The following is a 13,938-nucleotide window of genomic DNA, read 5'->3' as shown; positions in this document are numbered from 1 at the left end:
CGAGCGCATGAGTAACTGTGCATAGGGCATCTCGGTCCAGATAGGGTCGCAACTGGCGCACCAGGCGAACCTGGGCAAAAGCCCCCCTGGTCACGGCTCCTATATGGTCTTCAAAATTGAGTCGTGAATCCAGGAGGACGCCCAAGTTGCGAGCCCTATCAACGGGGGGGGGGGGGTAACACCTCACCCCCCATCATTAGAGATGGAATAGTCTGGTTGACCCGACTATTTATAAGAAGTTGAAGAAAGATGATAACATAATTAGCATGAATTTCATGTAAGCTTTGGGATAATGAGCATGGGTGTTGTGCTTTTGTAAAGCAATGGAAGTTGGCCTTGAACAATATAAAATTTTAATTTTATAATAAAAGTACAATAGAAAATTCTCTTTCAGATGTATCTGGCACTTTAAAGAATGCTCAATAATAATGTGTTGCAGTTGCCTTGGTAGTAATAAAGTCGAGGCATTACAATCCTAACTTGGTATTACTGTGTTTTCAGCTAAAAGTCAAAGAATTGTTAAAAAGACTTTGAATTGATGATTACGGATAAAGATGTTTGAATATTACATCCCTAATATTTAAAACCCTTGAAGACTGAAGAGTGGTGTTTCATTCATAGGGATGATAAAGCAATGGACATTGGATAAATAAATCTGTACTTGATTTGAAACAGTGGATTGCTGATATGCGGTAACTGCCTAGAGTAGATTTCTTGCTTGAAGTGTGTGTCCCAGAAGCAAGAAGATGAGCAATTGGGTCAGTTTTGGGAAGTGTTTATGAAATAATTTTGCATAGCCTTTTCCCCCCCTTTTTGAAAAAATATTTTATTAATACTATTATTGCTCTGCATACTTTTTCCTGTTAATTTATATGCTTTAGTTAAAAGAATTCGCATTGGAATGGAGGAATTTTGAAATATTAAGTAAACTTAATGGACTACTTTTTGATGTATGTACAGTATATTCCTGTTTCTGCCAAAGATCGATTAGGGCAGCGGTCTTCAGACTTGGCCATTTTATGAATTGTGGACTTCAACTCCCAGAATTCGTCAGCCACATAAAAGGGCCAAGTTTGGAGACCCCTGATTTAGGCCATTATGCTTGACTTTATTCTGCAGTAATTAGATTTTGAGCTGCAGAAAGCAGCTGAGGGGAGGGAGGGAGCAAGGGAGACGAAGGGATGAGTTTTGCTTCCACTTAAGAGGGCTAATGGAGGGTCTGAACAGGTGATAGCAGTATAGTTACACTATTTTCAACAGTCCTGTTACAACTTATTAAGAGCATCTTGACTTGCTTACGAAAGTAAAAAAAAAACAAATCTAGGTGGCTTGCATAAGTAAATCCTATTTTCTGTAAGGGCAAAACCCAGGAACAGTCTAGTGAAAATGCAAAATAATAAGGAAGCAGGTGAGATTTCACAGCTCTCCTAGAAAATCATAATTGGGGGTCTTGATAGAATGTTGTTTGTTGGGAAGTGTGTTATTATTTGGGTCAAGTGCAGTTGATTGGCTGGCAAAGCCAATGACTTTTTGCTTTACACCTTTGAGTCTGGTTTGCTATTCAATAGTAAGAAAGTAATTCAGTAACAAAAGTGATACTTTGACATTATCGTTATTTGCATGACACTGAAAACTCTTCAAACTATTTTCAACAGATTGCATAATCAACAATATTTAAAGATGTAAAAAACCATCAGCTGAAGATTATTACAGTAAAATAATGACCCATTGTGTGAAACAGAAATATATAGACAGTGCTTTTCATTTTCCCATAGCCTGACTTTTGCATGATCACTTAATGAACCAGTTATTTGGCTTAGGGAGAAAATTACTTACTGGCCCTGTTTGAATCCTTAAATATGATTATGAGAATTGTGTGAGTGTGAAATGATTTCTTTGGCTTATTTCCTCCTGTTTGTGAAAGTTGTTAAGTAAAGCGGGGAATACCTGACTGATTCCTCTCCCCATAGCCACAATTTTTCTGTCTGGTGATCTCCCTATCCAAGAACTTGGTGTTTCTTGTTTTGCCTTTTGATCACAAGAGGAAGAGGGCAGTCCTACTAATTTAGTATAAGAAGTGAGTTTAATGGAATGTCTTTCATGGGAGTGGAATCTTGCTTACATCTATGTAAGCTATAGGTGCTAATTGTAACACTATTTTTTCCTCTATAGGAGTATGTGTATTGTAGGTTTTGCAGTCGTTTAAATGTATTGTTTTCCTTTGCATTGGAATAGGAAAGATCTTTGTTTGCATTTGTTATGGTGGTCATTTTGCCTTCTCTTATGGAGAAAAGAATGAATATGCCATGGGTGACTTTTGCTTTTGTTGGTGCTAGCCACCACACTTCCTCACTCCTTGGACCAAGTACAATAAAATTATTACATCACTGTCAGCTGCAAAATGTGGCAAAATCATAGTGGACTGTGACTCTTGAGAGGTGCTCTAGAAAATTAGCATTTTATAATGATAATGTACATATCACATGATGAGATTCCATTGCTTTTGTAAATTATGGAGTTGTATTTCTCACTTAATGTGTCACTTCTTTGTGCTTTTTGAGTAAGTCCGGCATATGGCATTACTGTATAAAGAGAATTCTCAAAAACAAGTCATTTGTCATGCAATTTATTAGCATAAGATTTTGTTCCATTCTGTATTAAGTTTAGCATAGTTGTTATATTCTTTTTATTCACAAGTGTTCAGTTGTGTATCCAGGCAAGTTAGAGGAAAACAGTTACTAAAATTTACTAGTAAAATCAGCCACCTTTATCGAACTTAAAAGTAAAGCAATTCAACACTGATTTAAAATAAATGATGAATGTAGACCCAGAGAATTACGGTCTTGAAGTTTTTGTTCTTGGTATATTGTTAGAAAGTGCTGTCAAAAACAATGTAAGTATGCGGTACTTTGGATATTTTTTGCAGAATGGTATGTCAGAGCTTACAGAGCTCACATAGAGCCCTTGTCTGTAGCGTTTTAAAGAAGCCTCATCTTTCCCCAGGTTTCTGCAACTGCCTCACATCCCAGAAACACCTCTGGTTGAAGGAATGTCATTCACATTCTCACTGTTCTGAGGCATCTCTTTGGTATCCTGTTCAGAGTTGATCCAGAGCCCCAGAAAGCATGCAAAACAACCAGCTAGAGATGAATCAGCAGAGTTGTACCTCTAAACTTTTTTCCCTTGCCAAACTTTGTAAATTTCCAAAAAGCATTTGATAACGAGAACAAGGAAGTATTGAGTTTCATAACATTTGTGAATGACTTGCAATCAAGCTTGACTCTGCAGTCTCTAAGATCACAGATACTACTATATGGCAAACAGATTAAAGGAAATGCAAAGAAGAGCTTCCCCAATTGCCTTAATCGTCATCAACAGGCAAATGTGATTCAGTGTAACTAAGCTTAAAGCATTTTTTTCAGAATATATCCTCACTTAATATAAGCTGTCATCTAATTTGAGTGTGAATAGTCAGGAGAAAGCTGCCCTGGGGTATCTTCTGGATGCTTTCAAGAGATTGATAGTTGAGCATAATCTCAACTCAGGATTTTTATTTTTATTTTTGCACTTTATTATAGAGCATGGGTTTTCTTTCTACTGATAGGTATGGAGGAACGAGCAGGAGGGATATCTTGGGCAGCAAGCAGTCAGTCGAGTCCTTCATATGAACCTACAAGGGTAAGAGTATAATTTAACTGTAGCTAATGTTGATTTCAGGAATATCTAATATCTGAGCCCTTTCCTGAACATGCTTTTAATGAGCAACTCTAAATTATTTCCCAACACAAATAACTAATCAAAAGATGAGATACAAGCTAGGGAGTGAACAGATCTGAAAATGTGTTATAGCAGCTGTCCAGGTTTGAGAGTGTGAGGTTTGAATCAAGAGTTCATTACTGTCCAAGAGAACCTCAAGTTTCCCACAGTTTTCCTGACTGCAGTTTCCTCATGAAGGTCTTCCATTAAACATGGGTGCCCCCAGCCAAAATGTGGATGTAAGGTTTTCACCAAAGGAGCTTATGTATAGCTCATTCTAATATAGTTAATAACTAAATTACAAATTTGTTTATTGTCATTATGTTCTATTTAGGAAAGTCCAGTAAAGCAATTGAAGTAATTCTGACCTGTAGAATCAATAATATAGCATGCTTGTTTGAAATAGACTCGAGTTCTAATCCTGCCTTAGGCACAAAAGCTGGCTGAGTGACTTTGGGCCAGTCACTCATTCTAGGGCCAACCCACCTGACAGGATGGTTGTGGGTCAAGAAGGAGGAAGAAGGAGCATTGTGTACGTTTGCCACCTTGAGTTACTTATATAACAATAAAGGTGGGATTAAAAATATATAATCTCCAGATGTTTAATTACAGTTCCCAGCGACTTCAATTATTTTGATTACAGTAATTATCAGAAATATTAGGAAATTTTAATTTAATGATGTGTTTTGGACTAGAGGCTCACTCGTCTTGTAGAATATGGTGTGTTCATGCAAAAAATAGCAACCACAAGCCACTTGAAGAGTGCTTTGATAACTAGAATTGTAATGTCTCCCTAGCTAGCTAACACCAGGGGAATCCCAGCTGCACTTAGGTCATTGCGGTCAACATTACAGCATCAAACCCTCATAGCTTTTTTATTTTCCATGTGAGCTTACATAGTCTTTTCCTAAGGTTGGCAAAGGCTCTTTGAGATAAGTCACCACCTCCTTAATTATATGAGGAACTATATCAGGACAGCATGGTTCTTAAGTGGTGTGTGTGTGTAATTTGTACAGTTATAATATAAACTACTGTCCAAATAGACCACTGATCAGCCTCTTATTTAGTTTTGTTATGATTATGGTTTGTTTATTCAGAAATGTAAAGGTTGATTATGTTAAATGTTATTTTTCTTACAGGAAAATGGCAGCCTTCTTGGAAAACCCTCAGATATTTCAACAGCTCTGGAAAAGCTGAAACACGAGGAGGTAGGATTTGCTTCTTGTATGTATCTTCTCTTCTCTCTCCTGGTTTCCATTTGTCCCTTCCATCTGACCAGCTGGTCTTATGGAGAAAGCTCTATTTTAGTCAAAGGGTAGATAGATACAGATAGGTTAGGCACAGGGGAAGGGCTACAATTCAGGAGTGATACATTCACTTGGAATGCAGACCATTTGGCCTTACATTATTGGGGTGACCAAGATGAATCTGGGGAGGTCTTGGTGGCTGAGAAGAGAAGAAGTAACAGTCAGATTCCAGAAATGTCTGCTTTTAAAGATGGGATAATCCTAATAGGCAGATATTCATTGATTCCATTATATAACGCCTCTTCAATTATAGTTGGAATAGTATTTTTTATCAAAAGCAGAATATCTACAATATAGAATCAACAATTTAAAAGATCCAACATAAAAATACAGTATAGGATAAAGATACCAGATGGAGTAAAATTAACCATTTTACAAAAGTATTCATACTACTACTGATATTAGTGATATCGTTAGTAATAAAGGATTGCTACTAATAAAAGTGGCACCAGCATACTACCAAATGTTCTCCAAAATCTAAATATAACTGTCCAATTTTTTAAAAATAATGAAAATTGGGGATGTGCTGTTATTCAAAAACTATCACATTAGTTATATAGAAAGCCACTGAAAGACTGCAAATTATAGATGTGTTTTGTGCACGATATTTTCTTAGAACATAGTGCTGGGTTTGAATATAAAAGAGACTATATATATTTTGATCTTGATATTTTGATCTTGGTTAGGAACATCCTGTTTTCTGGGCTGCTGCTACTCCCTGCTGCCTGTCAGAGGGAAACAGGTCAGAGTCATGAGAAGCCACCCTCATGGTCATAAGCGAGTTGTCAGTGTCATTAAGGGTTTTCCTGAATGCCTGTCATGGATGTGTGGATGATTTTGAAGTGAATAAAATGGAGGAATCTTTGGGCCTCCCAGAAGGTAAAGGCAAAGAAGGAAGCTGTGACATTCGTTTGTGATCCTTTATCCTCGGTTGCTGGTGTTCCAGTGAGGACTCGGCACAAACTAAAGGGAGCAGAGACGGCCTTGTGATGAGATCAGTGGCCAGGCAGCGTTTTCTGATCGTCCAGCTCTCTTCAGATATAGGAGAGAACATGAGATTACCCTGTTGCACTCTGGTCGGCTGCTGCTGCTTCTCTTCCTAAATGGCAGGAGCCAGCTGCAAAGATTAGGGAGTTCTACCAAGTTTACCTTCAATGCAAATCCCAATCTGGAAAATAATACCGTAAATGTTCAGGGACTGATGATTTCTAGTCCTGTAGGATTTTGGTGATTTCTTGTTTTGGAGGTTGAGTAATATATTTAGGCCATTTAATGTGATAAGATAGTCCAAATTGGAAGTTTTTAGTGTGCAACTTAAAATGAACAAATTTTCCATCTCCAAATACCGTCGAGAAGAGATCCTAAAACACTTTTTTTAATTGTCACCACAGTCACATGAGCCTTTAAAGGTTTCTCAAACGCATATTTCTTGAGTCTGTCCCAAGTGGACTGAAGAACCACCAAACGACCTTGTTACCCACTTTTACGTAGGTGCCAGGCAGCAGCAAGGAGCCCTAGTATCATAAACTGTGGTGGCACAGAGTCTTAGCCAAAGGCTCCTAGGTGCCCGGGCATCATTCTATGAAACACATTTGATCTATACATGTGGGGTTTTGCTGTATTGGAAGGGGAGAGGGCAAAAGGAAGGTACAGTTAATCATTATGAATATGTTACATATATTGCGTCAAAATGCTGGAATTGTTCTCAGAAGAAGTTTAAAAATGGAAATTTCAGTTTATATACCCTGTGACACCAACATTTAAAATCCAATTTCATGAAAAATGACCCACTGTACTTCCACGTTTTCATTTCAGTTTGCTTGAACATAGTAAATGGAGCTGTAAAATAATAGCTTAAGTACTGTGGCTCAGTGGGTTAGGACACCGAGCTTGTCGATCAGAAGGTCGGCAGTTTGGCGGGTTGAATCCCGAGTGCCGCGTAACAGAGTGAGCGCCTGTTACTCGTCCCAGCTCCTGCCAACCTAGCAGTTCGAAAGCATGTAAAAATGCAAGTAGAAAAATAGGGACCACTCCGGTGGGAAGGTAACAGCGTTCCGTGCGCCTTTGGCGTCTAGTCATGCCGGCCACATGACCACGGAGACGTCCTCGGACAAGTGCTGGCTCTTCGGCTTTGAAACGGAGATGAGCACCGGCCCCTAGAGTTGGAAACGACTAGCACGCATGTGCGGGGGAACCTTTACCTTTTACTGTTCATTACGCACAGGGTTTTACAGATACTCCTTCCTATGGTGAACATTTGAGTGATGAACGATTAGGACCCAGTGAAGAATTATCTCCAACTCCTTTCCTTAATTCAAATCTGATAGGTAAGTTGATAATTTTCTGCATTTTTTTCCTACAAAATGGCTTTCCCCCTTTTTTCTATATTAATGCCACTGATGTGATCTGACAGGAGCAAGCAGTCAGTGCCAAGACTGAAGCATTAGAGGTTGGTCCATAGCAGAACCCCAAGCATTTATTTCATCTATTTCCAAGAGGGATCTTGGGAGTCCTAGTTGAATAAGTTGCTCAAAAAGCCAATGCAGTGCTACACTGCATTAATAGACGGATCGAATTAAGATCACATGAGGTGTTAGTACCGCTTTATAAGGCCTTGGCAAGACCACACTTGGAATAATGCATCTACGATATAAAGAAATAAGTTGAGTCTCTAGAAAGAGTACAGAGAAGAGGGTTGGACTAGAAGACCTACAAGGTCCCTTCCACCTGTATTATTCACTTATTCTCTTATTTTTGGTAGAAGCCATGCAGTGTGGGAATCACAAGAAAAAAAAAAGGACAGCAGGGGAGGGGAAGGGCAAGGAGGTGTCAGATGACAGTAGAGAAGGAAGAGGGTCCCAATAGGGAACTCAGGTGAATAATTCAGTGACGGGGGGGGGGGGGGGGGGAAGCAGAGAACAAAGGGAAGCTGCATCAGAGGACACAGAACAGAGGAATTGAGGGACTGTGGTTTGGGTCAGTGATGCTAGCAAGGCAAAGAAAGGGTCTGCAAGGACAGCCGTGATTAGCTTTAGGTTGTTTTAATGTGTGGTTTTAGTTTGCAGTGTTTTGACTTGAAAAATAAAGGCGGAGATTGCAGTACTGTACTTAAGCATATTTGGAAAAAATCACTGGCGTTATTGGTTCTTACAATTCCTTGGAAGAGACAGACTGCCACTCTAGTAATACCACATTTCATGCTAATCTGTTAATGCTTTTAGTCTGCAGCCACCTGTGTAATTGTACATTCACTCTCTTTTAGCAAGTGTTGTGTGCATTGAGGTAATATGAGAGGGCATATGTTGCAGGGCGTTGTGCCTCAACATGGCTTATTTAGCCAGTTTTTGAGGAAGCCACAGTTGTAATAATGTGACTTATAGATGACAATCACTGAGTTAGTGCCAAACCACATTATGCCTTGGGTGACGTCTGATGTCCTTCCTGAGCAGATCTTGAAACTGCCTGCATTTCTTTACCAAGGCATCAGTTTTTGAGAGCGGGAGAAACTGATTCTTGTGCAGCTGCTTTAAACTGGCTGGCTCAAGCTTTTCCTGTTGTAGTTTTAACAGATTATTCTTTATAGTATTTAAAATTGTGTAATATTAAAACTGAAATAAAGGGACTTTTCATAATTCTTGCCATTGCATCATTAAAAATGGAGAGTTATTTGTCAGCAGAATGGTATTTTATTTTATTTTATTTTTATTACGTTCAGCCATAGGCATGTTTGCCAGGAAGGATAGTTGATTATTAATTGTTAGTGTCTTCATCAATGGAGTTTTTAAACACCTTAATGATCTTTTTACAAGAGCAAAAAAAGTTGCTGAATAGAAAAGGATAATTATTCAGCAATGAACATTATGCTTTAGAAGATGAATTTTTAAATTGGTTTAGACATTCTGAAATGTTTTTTGTCAGAGGAAATTATTACGTTGAGCTGATTTGTGTTTCTTCCTAATTCTAATTTTGTTAGGAAGACAACATGTAAAGAATTAAATGTGTTACCTTAACAGTAACTGTAACTGGTTATTAACGAAAAGTCTCTGACTAACAAATTCATGTGTATCTGCATTTTCTGGCTTTGATACTGTTATTTTGCTAAATCATAATCATAATAGTAAAGTTGGAAGGAACCTTGGAGGTCATCTAGTCCAAGCCCCTGCTCAGGCAGGAAACCTTATACCATTTCAGGCAAATGGCTGTCCAGTCTCTTCTTAAAAACGTCCAGTGTCGGAGCGTTCACCGCTTCTGGAGGCAGGTGGTTCCACTGGTTAATTGTTCTCACTGTCAGGAAGTTTCTCCTTAGTTCTAGGTTGCTTCTCTCCTTGACTAGTTTCCATCTGTTGCTTCTTGTCTTTGCCTTCGGGCGCTTTGGAGAAGAGCTTGACTCCCTCTTCTTTGGGGCAGCCCCTGAGATATTGGAACGCTGCTATCATGTCCCCCCTCGTCCTTCTCTTTATTAAACTAGACATACCCAATTCCACCAGCCGTTCCTCATATGTTTTATGGTTGCAATGGAGCAATAGTAACTACTAGAATTCATAGTTTTCAATTATAAATACATTGAGAAGAGAATGTATTTATACAGAATGTTCTTTGTTAGTGTGTTTATGATGCAACTTAGAAGAGGTGTTGTGTATATGCCTCTCTCTGGGGAAGCACATTATCTTCTCTTAAGTGCTCTAATTACTGTGCCTGAAGATATTTTTTATATTAATGGTTTAAACTACAAGTAAAAACTTGCTTTTGGCTTATTTCCTTCTTCAGAATCATGTAGAATGTAGGGGATGGTTTCAGAAACAATTCACTTTGGCCAGAGGTTTTTTGACACTTAACAGTCTGGGCAGCTTTCTGCAGTTGTTCAAATGCAGGTTTTATGCAGAGCAGGAATAACTGAGGAAGTAATTATATTTAGTTTATGAAAACGGTTAGTGAACAATCAGGAGTAGTATTGATTCCTAAAGTTTACTGTCCATACACTTATGCTCGGACTTTAGGAAATAAGAGAAAACGATTTTGAACTCCTGCTACACAAATGAGAATATTGAATAGTCTAACTGAGACCTCCTGGGTCCTGGTTGCCATAGAGCCAGGAGCAGAGGCCATCCCAGGTAAAGGAGCGCAGGGCTCACTGTCCTCTCCCTCTGCTTTTAGATTTGCTGGCCCCTTCAGAAAGGTAGACGTTTCCAACTTCATATGACTCTGACCTAGGCCGTTTGAAACCAGTGGCTTCATTGCAAACGGCGCTCTTATTAACAGGCACACCGTGGGGCGCTTCCAGTGGAGGTGATTAGAGTGCTAGTTTGTATCCTCCAGTGAATGAAATGATGTGGGATTGTGAAATCAGCAGGCATGGACCAGCAAGACTCGAGAGAGCCTCCCCCGCGTGAAGACCTTAGGGCGCCATTGATTGGCGATCATGTGTTTGTGTCCGGTAGACTGTGAAATGGGGTGCTGCTGCACGGCTGTGTTGCACCTGCGCCCCGCAGAGGGGATTGATTGGTTTGGTCGTGTGGAATGTCCCCATCTGGTCTTCAGTAATGTGTTTCCCAGCAAATAACGAACAAGCAATAGCAAAAGACTAAGGAAGATGTTCCTTTTAAAAATAAAGCAGTATTTTGAGCCATGCTTTCTCCCATTTCCATATGTTTTACAAAACTAAAAATGCACATGTTTCAACTATAGAAGGATGACAAATCCTTTATGAAAATCTTTGAAATAGACTTTTGGCAATGTCTGAAAAATATTGGTCCAGCTCTGCTTTTGCAGAACATATTTATTGTTTTGGATATCTGATTATTCTTACTATCTCATTTATTTAAAAAAAGGCTTTATTCTGAATGAATTTTGAAATCAAAATGATAAATCATTATTTGGACATTTTAGTTTTTTACTTTTAGTTTTTTAGATTGGGGTTCTTGTTTGATTATTTCTTAATCTCAGTTTTTTCCATAATTGATCTAGTCATTCCACCTAATGACTAATTACATATCCAGTCACTACTTCATCAGCACTATTCATCATTGTAGAATGTAATAATGACATTTCAACACAGGAAATATGCAAATAAGACTCATTAACATTTGCATGAGCTTTTTGAATAATCATATTGTTGACAAGGCTGTAATTAACCGAAATGGATGCTGTGTTTAGGATTTGATGGTGTGTTTTCTTACCGATTTATTGTTTTTCCTCTGGAGGCCAGAACTGGAGTTCTACTCTTTGAGCATCTTCTCTGCCTGGGTCACCAAGACATGTCAAGAACTGGAGGCTTGTAGCCCTGTAAAAATACTCTAATGAAGCCCGGTTGTGTTTCTGAGTTATGCAACATCAGTATCACAGTCATGAATATGAGAATAGCAAAATACTGGCATCCACATCAATGGGTCCCTTGAACTTCTTCTTAAGACCATCCAGTCTTCTGGGCCTTGTGCAAGAAGCCCTTCCAATGATCAGTCCTGAACCTCCCTGCGTTTGGAGTTCTTTGATAGACTTTGGAGAAAGTGAGGCTAACGTCTGTCTCTATTTTCTGCAACCTATCCCAGTTCATGAACTGCTTCCATCTCTCCAAAATGTTTATGTATGGTTGTTTAGGGTTCAGTTCCAGATGCTGGTTATTGCCTTGAAAGCCACTTAAGGAGGCAGAAGGCCGAGTTATTTGTGGGGCTGTTTGTCTCCAGTTCTTTCCACTTTCCACGAAGTCCCACATGCAAGGGTAGGCATGTTCCACATCCCTTCGGTTAAAACAATGTTACCTGGTGGGACCCAGAAGCGCCTCTGCACCTCTCCAGTGCCAGACAGTGCAACCCCTAACACCTCAGTGGCCCTAAAGACCTGGGTTTTTTTTCTATACTGTGTGAGTGATGTATTTTTCATTTTTGTTTTGGTGATTTTTTTTTTGCCCAAGTAACATGGCAAGTGGGCAGATATACAAAATGAATCAAGAGCATATTGGAGCATTGAGTAAATGCAAAGTACAGACACACACACACACACACACACTCAGTTGTTTCAGTAAATTATTTATGGCAGATTTGCTTGGTTTGTCTGCATACAAAGAGGAAGCGAAATTTGGACCTCTATATTGTCAAATTGAAACACTAGTCCACTTTTGTACAATCATCTATTTTAAAGTAACCAGCAGGCAACTCAGAGATCAGCAAAAAGAGGCTATCGAAGTAACAATGTGCTTACCACCATAATTATTTTTATTAAACTGTGAAATATAATTATACCTTAGTTGTGAGTCAGAGTTCCGTGTGTTCTTAGTTGCTGCTTCTAAACTCTGGCAGTCCAGGAAGAAGACCGCCTGGAAGGAGAATGCAATTAGAAGGATAGTAGGCCATGAGAAGGGTGGTTTTTTGCTCATCTGGCCCAAGGGAAGGGTACCTGTTAGCAGAAGCCTCAACATGTAAACAGCACAACACATTTCTTGAAATATTCTTCCATGGAGCAATTGCTCTAATTAATCAGTTTTATTTGTGGTCAAAAGAACTGTCCCTTCCAACTCTTATTTAGAATAGTGTTTCTCTAAGAAATACTTGCCTCCGCGGTGTGGAGCTTCCATTGCACAGCATCTTGTCTAGCTTAGCTAGAAATGAGGTTCTTTGTATTTTTTCCTGAATTCAAGTAGTTTAGAACTAATTTATGCAGAACATAGTTTTGGTGGCTGGTTTTTTTAATAAGCTTGCCTTGGTTGCACAAGAGTTGCATCTGAGGCTGAGAGTACAGCTCCTCCCACTTTATCCTCTACAAAAAAGCAAAACAAAGTGCAGGGCTAGAGATGCCCTTCCTTGCAGGGATCTGGTGAAGGTTCAGCTGGGATTGCTTTTCTGCCTGGAGCTCAGGGAATCTTCTGCCAGGGGTTGGGCCTGGGGGGTGAGCAAGCCATCCCCCATTGCCAGCTGTGCTCTCAGAAGGGGCAACGGCAGAGTACTGCAAGACTAAAGAGTAATAGGTGAAAATCAAAGGGTAGTGAAGCTATTTGTTGCCTTAATTTAGATACAATTGGATTTGCATAATTTTGTGTATTTTATACACAAAGAAGAAGAAGCTGCAGCACTCCAAAGATCTGTTTATCAAGGGCTGTTTTTCCAAGAAAAATAAAATACACCGATCTCTGCTGTTAAAAATTAATTTGATTAAACATGTTAATTAAATAAATAATACACTAATTAAACTGTTTAGGGCATGTACCGTTCCTGGTTTAAATCACTGTTTACCAAACTGTTTTGTAGTTTTTTCCAGTTGTTCATTCACAGCAAGTCTAATTGTATAGTATTTGGCAGAAGGCAGTTGAGGGGAATATCGTGGTGGCCTCACCACCAAATAAGCTTCTTGGCTTTCCCGAGGTTGCTTTTCTGAGATGCTGCCAGGATGACTATCAGTCTAATTGTAATTATGCAGATATTTATTAAGATTTTAGGCTCAGTGGGTTAGGACGCTGAGCTTGTCGATCAGAAGGTCGGCAGTTTGGCGGGTTGAATCCCGAGTGCCGCGTAGCAGAGTGAGCGCCTGTTACTCGTCCCAGCTTCTGCCAACCTAGCAGTTCGAAAGCACCTAAAAATGCAAGTAGAAAAATAGGGACCACTCCGGTGGGAGGGTAACAGCGTTCCATGCGCCCTTGGCGTCTAGTCACGCCGGCCACGTGACCATGGAGACGTCCTCGGACAAGCGCTGGCTCTTCGGCTTTGAAACGGAGATGAGCACCGGCCCCTAGATTTGGAAACGACTAGCACGCATGTGCGGGGGAACCTTTACCTTTACGTTTTTAAGCACCCTATTGATTTTTAGTGATGTAAATGGATTTGCTTTTATCTTTAACTACCAGTGCTATCCTTCGTTCTTAGAGTCTTGAGCCTTATTTGTAATGAAT

The 13,938-nt window shown here is 39.5% G+C and overlaps 1 protein-coding gene across 8 annotated transcripts in view; it reads left to right on the top strand.

Moving 5' to 3' along the window:
• TCF12 (transcription factor 12) overlaps positions 1–13,938 on the top strand; it is a 54,810-nt gene that overhangs the window by 10,723 nt on the left and 30,149 nt on the right. For 7 of the 8 annotated variants that reach the window (XM_083371568.1, XM_083371567.1, XM_083371569.1 and 4 more), the window contains 3 exons: positions 3,605–3,678; positions 4,896–4,964; positions 7,288–7,390. In XM_083371568.1, the coding sequence (XP_083227694.1) occupies positions 3,605–3,678; positions 4,896–4,964; positions 7,288–7,390 (246 nt within the window). Of the gene's footprint in view, positions 1–3,604; positions 3,679–4,895; positions 4,965–7,287; positions 7,391–13,938 lie in introns of those variants that run through there. The other variant, XM_083371573.1, reaches the window with a different exon arrangement.

This window comes from Vipera ursinii (assembly GCF_947247035.1).
Source record: "Vipera ursinii genome assembly, chromosome: 11".
NCBI lineage: Eukaryota > Metazoa > Chordata > Lepidosauria > Squamata > Viperidae > Vipera > Vipera ursinii.
Note: the sequence above shows the minus strand (reverse complement) of the source record. Positions and strands in the feature narration are given on the sequence as shown.